We start from the raw sequence: 11,392 nt of genomic DNA on the forward strand, positions 1-11,392 counted from the left end.
AATTTCTTAGGATCATGTAAAATATAACCTCGAGAGTGTTGCTTAAATTTTGACTCAAAGATTCCCCTCAAAAAAGGACCCAAAATATTTTGAGAAATCATCTTCCTATAATACTATGTGTGATCATTGCCCATAGTTTAGAGTGCATAAACAACACTCGTCCACATGAAGAAGATGGCATCCATTCACTGAATAATAAATGATCAATCGTTGTTTATGGCTAGAAATTTACACTTAAGTGATGAGATCAACTATGAGGAGATCATTTCTTTCAATCGTGCTCACAAAGAACAAAAAAAAACTCACTATTTTTTGGGGGGAATCTCAACAACGATCAAACAAATATAATGCTTTTAAATAGTCCCCATTGTGATTTGTCCATTCATCTCACAAGTAAAATGTGGTAGCATATATAGCTATAACACAAAGGAACTACCCTAAAGGATAAACGAAACAGACATCTTAACGACAATAGTGTTTGTTAGATGTTTCGGTAAATTGTCCCATCTCAACTTTTCTTGCATGAAGAAACTTTCTACATACATGGATGACACATGCGAGGACACAAATCACCTCATCAATGCCAAATGCATCTGCCCCGCAATTTGGAAATGTGGATGCATTAGTTGAGGATTAATATTGACGAGAAAATAATGCTCTTTTGGTCATTCAGCCATTTGATCAAATCTTTTGTGCAAAAGCGAGGTAGCACGTGTGATGTTGTGCTACGTGTCATATTGAAGTATTATAATACCATCATTGGATGACTTGTTAACATGGAGGCTCCATGTCATTCGATCACTTGCAAGTTGCCATCATGGAGGCCATGTGTCACCCCATGCGATGCCGAGGTGGGTGCCACGTGGCATTGTTGGTTGGGTCTTGATAACATGGATGCCATGTGTCGCCCTGTGCCTTGTTGATGTGGGTTCCACATGTCACCGTTGCAGACGTGGATCCACATGTCATTGCAGGCCTTGCTAACATGGATGCCACGTGTCACTCGAGCTTAAATAGTCATTTGATGACTTGCAAACAGGGAGGCCACGTGTCCCCAATGACTTGGCAACACAGATGCCACATGTGATTGTTCGTCTTGCCAATGTGGATGCCACATGCCATGTTTGGTTTTGCTAATGTGGATGCTACGTGTCGGCCCATGTAGTGCCAGCGTGGATGCCACGTGTCATGTCGCTTTCGCATTTAAAGAGTTTTAGGGGTAGTTTTTTTGGAGGGTTCAGGGAGGGGATGTGTCCATGTGTCATTTGATGACTCGCCAACACGGATGCCACGTGTGATCGTTCGTCTTGCGAATGTGGATGCCACGTGTCATGTTTGGTTTTGCTAATGTGGACGCTACGTGTCAGGCCGTGCTGTGCCAACGTGGATGCCACGTGTCATCTCGCTTTCGCATTTAAAGAGTTTCAGGGGGGGTTAGTTGTTTTTGGAGGGTCAGGAGAGGAATGGAGTTCTTCTGCATCCCATTTCAAATCGTCGACCACGAAGAGTTCGAAGCTCTCGAGCTCGCCATTGAAGCTGCAGAATCTGCAGCCACAAACCCGAAGAAAGCGAAGCTACCTCCCGAAAGAGAAAACTCATCTTCAGGCCAAGAACCGAAGGAGGAGAATATAGAGGCTAATCTTGCATCAGACGGTAACCATTTTGAATTTCCAGGAGCCGACCTGAGAAATAGACCTCTTGGTACTCGTCGACTCCCTTCTTGGAAAAAACAATCCGATCAATCTCTGCATCGTGACTCTTCGAAAGTTTCAGAAATTATAGAAGAGGAGACAAAGGATAATCGCACTTCTTTCAAACCAGAGAATGTGACTGGGAACCAGGTCCTGTCTGATAAAGTTCCTTTGCAAGAGACAGAAGGGATTGAGAAGTTTCCATGGGGGATTGTGCCTTCTAGCTGTAGAGGTGAGTAACATTTATCAACTAAGATGAAAAACTGAAAAGAAAAAGAGAGAGTATTAAGGCACAACAGAGCGTAATGCATTGTCCCTTATTTAATATTCGGGCATTATGAATGAACACATAAGATGTTTGACTATGATGATGATGATGTATTATCATCCTTGGAAGGCTGGTAAAACGAACTATGGGAGTCTTAAAACTGTTTTGAGGTTCAACACATGCATCTCATATTTTTTATAAGGTAGATTCCATGCTTAAGTACAGTGCTCATATTATGTGCCTAAAAGGTGAGGGTTGTTGCAATAAAATTGGTGTGAAGTAGTGAGAGGTTGGTGGATTGGGTAATCTATGATGTTGAAAAGTGTCCTGCCACTCAGGTGTCTGTGGCATATCCATGGGCTCCATATCCATTGGGATAAAGTGTGAAATAGGCAATCCAGAATGGTATGGGGATGTCAATATTTGGTTAGATGTGGTACAGTTGTGTGCTTAAGGCTGCTTTTCCGTGCATCCGCTTTTTAATTAGTTCACAAGTGTATCTATCCACCAAGCATGCTTATATGTCTGGCTTTCAGTATATTCCATGTGTCACACCATGCTTGTATTGTGTGCTCAATGAGAACCTTGTTTTTCCTGGAATGGTGCACCTCCACGACATCTGCTTTGAACACATAGGACCTCTAGTTCAATATGGCTCATGATAGTTTTGAGCATCACCATATATGGAGTAGTTTGCCTGACTTGAAGGTATCTTATTTTCTTTGCATCTTCGCCATACCATTCCATTTGTAGGGGTTATGATTCCTCCTTCAACCTCCATCTCACATATTAATGCTTGGAATACCAAGATATAAGCGTTCAATCTGTGCCTGCCATCAATGAAAGCCATTGATAGATTTGATGAAATAGTAGCTTTGCCTGACTTGAAGGTATCTTATTTTCTTTGCATCTTCTTCATATCATTCCATTTGGAGGGGTTATGATTCCTCCTTCAACCTCCATCTCACATATTACTGCTTGGAATACCAAGATATAAGTGTTCAATCTGTGCCTGCCATCAATGAAAGCCATTGATAGATTTGATGAGGTAGTAGCTTTTCCATAGACCATTCTTATCTCTGATTGTATTTTTCTTTGACATTGATGCCCAATTCAGTACTAAGAAGTTAATCACGTTTTTGTGGCACAGCACAATTATGATGTACTACCTCTTATTTGCATATATTTGCAGTGTCATAGAGAGTAGAAGAGAAGAAGTATTGAAATAAGAGGACTCTCTTTTTGACAATACAAAATATAGAGTTATTTAAAATAATGAAAAAGCTCAACTATGTTTTCCATCATGAATATATACTTCACAAATAGCTTTTTAAATAGACATAAACTGACCACAATTATGATGTACCACCTCTTATTTGCAGATATTTGCAGTGTGATAGTGAGTGGAAGAGAAGAAGTATTGAAATAAGAGGACTCTCTTTTCGACAATACAAAATATAGAGTTGTTTAAAATAATGAAAAAGCTCAACTATGTTTTCCATCATGCATATACACTTCACAAATAGCTTTTCAAAATAGACATAGACTGACATTTAAGATAAGGGGAACTGACAATCCAGAAGGAAGGGATAAGACACACTAACAATAGAAGGCTGTCAAGTTGCTTCGAACTCGCTAATTGTGATAAATCATGAAATATTGCTTCTTTGTACTATTTACCCTGCAGGACGATCTGCAGTTACAAAATGCAGATTACCATTTTTACAGTTCAAAGGTGAAATAATTTACAGTAACACAAGAGTAGATGCTGAAAGTTATGCTGAGCAGCTGATGAGACAGGTAGAGGCGCTTAAAGCTTCGGCTAATGACGTTTCAGTTGCTCTTGGATTTGATACTGAATGGAAAGTCATTTTCAAAAGAGGTGGAATTCTTTGTCATAATATCTCATTATTTTAACTGATAGCGTGAAGCTAGATTGTGATAAGTGTAAAGTGCCCTCTCAAATAATGTTATGTATGCCTGGACTATAACCTTACTAGCCTCCAATATCACATAATTTCCGATGATGTTTTTTATTTGGGCAATGCGGAATTTTCTTGACTTCCTTCCTCAATAGGCGATGCTCTTAATTTACACAAAACATAGGATGTCTATTTATATTGGACCATCTAATTATAGGACATATCCAGAAAAGAAAAATTCATAGTCTTTAAAATCATAAAATTGTGCAATATATACAATCGTCATTTGGATTGTTGGTTTGATTTTGTAACTATTTTTTAACTGTCATCTTATGCTTGGCTCGTGTATTTTTCTAAATGCAGGAGCTCAGCGGCGCAAAGTTTCTGTGTTGCAACTATGTATAGATGCAGAATATTGCTATGTTTTTCATGTTATACATTCTGGCATACCTAATGTATTGCAAAATATTCTGGAGGACCCGTTGGTTGCCAAGGTTAGTGTTGTCTCAATAGAGGCTTTCTCAACTCGCAATCATGACTATTAAGAGAGAAACTTAATTAATTCAGTGAGTGAGTCTCAGTAATAATCAGATCAATGATACCCAAAAAGCGATGATTAGAAAAGAGCGAATCTTTGTCATGTGTTGAGTTATTGTCAACACAAATCAGTTGTCCCTACGACAATTGCATACAGGGCTTCCATATTCCTGTGTAATCGATGCCAGAAGTTTTGATACCAGAAGTAATTAATTGCATACAGGGCTTCCATATTCTTGTGTAATCTATTGTTCACACTGATGTGAACTTCAACATGGTGGACATCTTGAACTTCACATCATGTAGTTCATCCGGTCAAGATTCCCCCTTGACATTACTGGCAGTCGAGGCCTCATCCTGCCAGGACACCCTCTTCCAACACCACTTTATGAAGCCGTCTCCGCTCCTAGAACAAGTACTTACAGACCTTATTTAGTTGCTGCTTGATTTCCTCCCCTACTCTTGTTGAATAGCAAGCGCAGAACCTCTATGGCCATGATACCATGCTAACTATTGCCTGGAAATAAAGAATGCATAGGCAAATTTCCAACATAGTAAATAATGGAGAAGGTAGAGAGCTATATTAGAAATTTCAGAGCAGTAAAGAGAGCTTACAACAAAGGATTTGATACAATGGGAGCTCCAGCTCATGTGCTCCTAATGAGCATCATATGTAAATACAACTCATCTGTACAATGAGGAACTAACCTTCAGTTATTAGCCCTAATGGATAAACCCATCCATCTGCCACAAACACAAGTAACATAAAGTAAAATAAAAATAAATGTAACATAAACTAGAACTCAACTTGAATAAATTGAAAATAGAAGGAATGGCTGTCAGAAATTGAACCATCCATTCACTCCGTAGGAATTTCTTATCTCAAAATTTAGTTACAGATTTAATACAAAACATTAACTTGAGATACAGCCTAACAATGACCTCTTTTTGGCTATTTTGGCAGGTTGGGGTGTGTGCACACGGTGATGCAGCCAAGCTTTCATCAGATTATGGAGTGAATGTAAAAGGAGTGAAGGACCTTAGTGGCCTTGCAAATCTCAAGCTGAGAGGATTGAACAATGTAACCACTTCAACCAAGAGTTGGAGTTTGTCTTCACTTACTGAAGAGCTTCTTGGCAAGCAGGTGAGGCACATAGTCTCTCTAGAGAAAATTTTTAAACTGCCTGAAATTTCTATATTTCCGCAAATACCCCTATTGTTTCTGTATTCCGCAAATACCCCTGGTTGGTCCCACAACAAATCAATTATATGTGTATTTGAGGAAGATTATGCTCAATTCATCTTAAAAAAGATCTGGGAAGTGCCATCTTGTTCTATTAATTTAACTTGCATGGAAAGACAGTTGATAGGTTGCTATTTCAGATTATTTTCCCAATCTCTTTGGGAGTCAACTACAAGTGTGTTCCATTTGATGTGTCAAATTCTTTGTTCAAGACAATGTGAAATTAGGTCATACTGAATGGAAATCCATGTAGATCTTTCATCATTTATATAATGCTTCTCTGATAGTGAAACTAAATAAACTTAGTGGTTCGGTTGGAGTTTTACCATTCTTTGGAAGTTTCTTTGGCTGGTTTCAGTCTGCAATAACAATATCATCTTTCACTACTATGTTGCAAATGTATGCGAGACCTTGCCATGAAGGAGGGGAATCAGTAGGTGTAATCCTCCACATCCTCAAATCACAGAATAAACCATAATAGAAATTAGTTTGTTGTGATGTGAATCCTTCTCAAATCACTTTGCATGAGTATGGTCTGCCCTGGTTGAGAGTTTGAAACACACTTTCTATACTGGTCTATAAAAGTAGCAGCAGCAGCTGTATTACTTTTCAGTGTTTGGCATAGTATGAACGTCAAGTAATAGCGAACATATCTAAAGTTGAGCATCATGAGTGTTTTTACTGGTTCTCTACCTCTTATTAGAGGAAGCAAACAGAAATTGCTCTAAATACCCGGAGTAAGTGACTCAAACATTGTAGTTAAATAATCAATGTAGATATTTTGTCCGTGAATTTCGCCCAATGTGATCAGCACCATATTGAACTCAAGATTCAGAGCTGCAAAGAAATGAAGCGAAATTTTTCAGGATCCTTTCAATTTGGCAATGTAGTGACTGAGTGAGGTTCATACAATCCTCAAGACCGAAGCCATGCCTTACAATCATGCTAATGAGAACAATAGATAAATGATGTGAAACTTTTTAAGGCTCCTTTCAACTTGACAATATAGTGACTCATTGAGGTTCACACAAGACCCAAACCATGCCCTACAATCATTTTAGTAAGAGCAGCAGAGAAATGATGCAAAACTTTTCAGGCTCCTTTCAATTTGTCAATATAGTGACTCATTGAGGCTCACACAATCCTTAGGACCAGGCCATGCAATCCAATTATGTTAGTGAGATTTCGTATCAAAATAGATCCCCACTTTTAATAGCTTCCTCTCCTTGTAAATCACACGTCTTTGCCCATGATTATAGATTGGTCAAAATGATTAAATTACATTCTCCAGAATTATTCATGTGATGAAAGCCCAGTGTGTTCATGTGGTGCTTGTGCTTGTTTGATAACAAATGACAACTCTTAAGCTTTTACCAAACAAATAGAACACCTTAATTATTTTACTTATTATAACAAATTCGTTCAAATGAATGATCTTGAGAGAATGGATGATTTTTTATTTCATAGGTAGACCTTGGACATGCATGATTAATAAATAAAATTTTCTAAGGGCATGATTTGTGTTGAACTTATAGTAGGTGGAGAAGTCTGGAAGCATACGAATGGGTGATTGGGAGGTCAGTGAATTGTCAGGACTACAACTTGAATATGCTGCAACAGATGCATTTGCATCCCTTTATCTTTTCCAGGTTTTCAACATTCGTTTGTTATTGATTTTCAAGTGTTGCAAGAAACACAGCTTTTGAATGTACACAAATTTTAGGTTTATAAGACAAATGCTTTTTGGTTCAGTACTACGAGCTTTTTGGTTGTGCATTTATTTTCTGGGTCAGATACTCACTGAAGTCAGGTTTAAGGATTTGGTATAAGATGCTATTAGAGACATCATTACCTTCTCTTTTATCTTCTTGGAAAAATATTAAATTTTGTACTTGAAAGTTCAGATGAATGTTTTGGGCATATATCATGGCTGACCACGTAGGGAAAGCAAGCTGGAAGGTTGAAGGCTGCTGAGCTCAGAATGTGAAAACTCAAGACTCACAAATGTACTTGGAGCTGCACTCGGTTATGAGAGGAAGGGAGAGAGAGATATGATGTCAAATAGATATAATGGAACATCATAATAGAAATTACTAATGTGGTCTATTTTGATTTTGTGCAGGTACTCCTGACATTTCCAGATCCTCAAAAGCTTGAAAGTTATTGATGTGGTTTGCTATTGGAGACAGAATGACTTTAAAACTTCAGAGCATATAAATGACAAAATATACAGATATGCGGTGCTCTATTTAACAGCCATTTGCAAATCTCACGAGAAAGATTAGAAGCATTGATTTGGCTTGGCTGAAGATTGGGAAAACACTACGATAAAGCAATTCCTATGGAGCAAGTTGCGATCATATTGATAGGCTATGCCATGAAATGCTTGTGTTAGTGGTTCGGAACATGAATGTGACTAAATATTTTGTTTTCTATCACTAAACCAAATATTGACAAGCTCTGGCAGGGAAATGATTGCATTAGTTCGTTGGAAAATGAAGGCAACTAAATATTTTCTCTTATATCACTTATCTTACCCCTAAACAATTAGAGCTAGTCTTTAATATGGTTTATAAGCCTATTCCCATGGTACTGTTGCAGCCTGGCCTTTCAAACTTGAGAAGTTATAAGGTGAGCTGTGTGTGAATGCATTCAGGTATATTGTTGAGGTAGCACTCAAATGTTTGAACACTATGCAGGAATGAAGTGCAATAACTCTATTGGGGCACGAATGTAATACGTTATCCGACTGTTTAGGGAATTGCCATTATCTTGCGTGCGGTGTTAACGCTTGCCCTTCTGTGTTTTCCCCAACATATTAGGTCTTCCAATGCCTTCTGTAATTGGTGGTCTGCGTGTTTATGTTTGCTCAAATAGACAGTTGTAATCTTCACTTGTAATCTAATTGAATGAAGACGCGTGGCACAGCTGTACTACTCATGCTGTTCTTTGTGCTTGTGGCATTGGTGTTAGCTATGACTTCTTGCATAAATAGATTCATTGCTTTTTCCCCATTATTTTATGAAGTGAAAACTCATTTAAGATCTGCTTTAATGAAATTGTTTGTGATCCCTTGGACTTTTGACAAGGATTTCCTTCTACTTATTGTCTGATAGTTTGCAAAGTTGAATACTATTTTCTTTTGAGTAGTCTTTAAGATTACATACAGCAAATGATGTTCTTATGAATGATCACATTAAACCCCAATTGTTCAGTTGTGCCATTGGTAAAATGACCACCTTGGTTTTGAAATGGTTAAAGTGGTAATGTTGGTTAGTGTGGCATACTTGGGTGTTCTATTGGTAGTCCCAACCTCTTGCATTGCTAGGCTTGTCTTATGAAGGCATGCATCCTTTGTATAATTAGCTATTATTTTCATTGCCATCCCTTCCCCATACAATGACAATAAATTGCGCCCTTGTTCACTAGGATATGTTGTTTTTCATGTTGAAATACTCATCTACACTAAAGCTTGTTTTGTGCCCTTCTTCGACACCCACTTCTCTCAAAATCAAAACCTTTTGATTTGTACAGCCAGCCTATTTTGTGCATCATGTATGGGTATTTGGTATCTAAGAAGAATGTCATTTCCCAGGTTTGCGTCTGATCCTCAATAATGTTGATAGCATGCATTGTCATTTGTTGATGGAGGATTGTTTAGTATAGCACTATGTGTAGGGTTGCGGGTATGTGCGATTAGTATCCATCTCTTCCCATCTACAGCCGATTTGGTCACCAAGTAATAATTATTTCCCACGATTCCTCTGGAATGTGAACTTCTTTTGTAGCATGTAGTGAGTGATTGAATTTATTGACATTGAAAATAAGTTTTAGTGCAGACTACTCAATTATTTCTAGTTGGCTAACTACCATTTCACTTGTTATTGTGGATGAATATGTTCAAATATTAGATTCAATTGCACTTCTCTATAATTTTAAAAACATATTGTGAATTGCTTAAGGTTATTAGTCATTGTGCCAAATAAAACAAAAGAATAGGAATGCATAAATTTTGCAATGATAGCTCATATACCTCAATATGATCCTTTGAAATGTTGAATGATTGTTTTTTAGTATGATTATGAAAACTCCTATGAACACTACCTTTTTTGAGAAATGTTGTCCTTTCTTAATGTTTGGGTGCCATCCTAAACTGGCTTGTTATTGTATTAAATATCGCATATGTGAGGAGTATTGGGGATGATTCACACATTGTTGATACATTCAACTTCTAATGGTGAACATGTACACAAAGTTTTTAAATTTTTCTTTGGCAATATAACTATTGGGCTTTGTGGGAAAGTTTTTCAAGCTTTCCTCGCATTGTTCTAGATAGTCTTAGCTAAATAACCTAGAGCCTAAGTCTACAAGGTCTGTACAAAGTATACATACTCTAATGTTAATGTCAATACACTTCTAAACCTATTACAAGCACTAAGGAATAGACCAAGCAAACTCTAGTACTAATACCAAATACACACAATTGAGATTAACTTTACTTAATTACCTTTCATCATTTAATACGAGGTCAAGGAAAGAGAAGAGAAAACACAAAAACAATCATGATTAATGGTATTAAGGCATACCTTGACAAATTACAATAGACCCAAAGCTTAAGCTTCTTAGATTAGAGAATCGATTATAACGTAATTAGGAATTAGGTATTGGGAAAGGCTTAAGCTCTACCTCAAGTTCCAAAAATGATTGGAATTAGCTAAAAAAACTTATGTAAATGTCTTTTATAGCTTTTACAATTCCCTTCGACCTTTTCACACTAAGCTATTTATATATCTATTCTACTGTCATTGCCTTTATTCCTTTGTCTCTTTTCCTAACACGAGATGTGTTCCTTCATCTCTGACCAATGTTTAGGTGCACAGAAGTGTTTGACATGCCTAACCATGTTGCTTTTGTGGATGGGGTGATAAATCCTAGTCATAGAAACTTGTAGATTTCCCTCTTTAGATTTTCTAGCTAAGCTTGGATTCATCTAAATTTTTTAATGTTGTACACTATCATTCATGTGGATATTATCTTGATATAAGTTCAACTCTAATCTCTTCGTATCTTCATGTTAGCCTAGCTTATCAATTAGTTTTGAAATGGTATATGTGATTGCTTGGCTATCAAGATGATTGATGGTTGTTTGGTAAATTCAATACTGACCTTCTCAAGCTCTAATATTTTTACCCAACTTGATACTTCAAGTTTGCTTTCTAAAGCTTCATGGGCTCCATTGATAGTTCACCTCTACGGATGCCGTGAGTTTTGATAATGTAAACTAACTTGCATTCACGAGGAATCTCTTGCTCTTCGTACCCCATAAAATAGGTACAAACAAACATAACTCTTTAAGATACCCAAATGCTAGCTAAATTAAGATTATCCAAAGACAATCTTACTCCATGCCGTGCTTGGGAGGATGACACCAACACTTAGAGTGATGCCTTATGCCGAGTTCCCACACCCAAACATGTTATATACTTGAGGCAATGTCTTACTCCATGTCGATTGTGCAATACATGAATTTATGCATGATTGTGAGGGGGATTACTAAGTGAATGATAGCACCTTGACATGGCATAATCAATTAGATTGTTTTGTATTGATTCACAATGGAACATCAAGATGTGGCTATTCAAGGAGAGGAGGAATTATATTACAAGTAATTACACTATGGAATCTCTTAATTACTCTCTCTTTGGCCTCCCGGGCCACAGGTCACATCCAC

At 37.5% G+C, this 11,392-nt stretch overlaps 1 protein-coding gene across 2 annotated transcripts; it reads left to right on the forward strand.

The window, feature by feature from the left end:
• Positions 1-1,459: 1,459 nt before the first annotated feature.
• Positions 1,460-8,242, forward strand: LOC147857335 (3'-5' exonuclease-like). Of its 2 annotated transcripts, none has more exons than XR_015530627.1 (6): positions 1,460-1,923; positions 3,647-3,841; positions 4,245-4,375; positions 5,383-5,562; positions 7,197-7,310; positions 7,784-7,806. XR_015530627.1 is itself a non-coding variant. In XM_087328677.1 (6 exons), the coding sequence occupies exons 1-6, from the start codon at positions 1,464-1,466 to the stop codon at positions 7,826-7,828; spliced, it is 1,122 nt and encodes a 373-aa protein (XP_087184803.1). In that variant the 5' UTR covers positions 1,460-1,463; the 3' UTR covers positions 7,829-8,242. The 2 variants fall into 2 exon arrangements, 1 of the variants encoding a protein (XP_087184803.1); XM_087328677.1 differs by having other exon boundaries at positions 7,200-7,310; positions 7,784-8,242.
• The last annotated feature ends 3,150 nt before the right edge of the window (positions 8,243-11,392 follow it).

Source organism: Azolla caroliniana, unplaced genomic scaffold (genome assembly GCF_043228905.1).
Source record: "Azolla caroliniana isolate FFs.n. ecotype wild unplaced genomic scaffold, voAzoCaro1.0.p SCAF_12, whole genome shotgun sequence".
Classification (NCBI taxonomy): domain Eukaryota; kingdom Viridiplantae; phylum Streptophyta; class Polypodiopsida; order Salviniales; family Salviniaceae; genus Azolla; species Azolla caroliniana.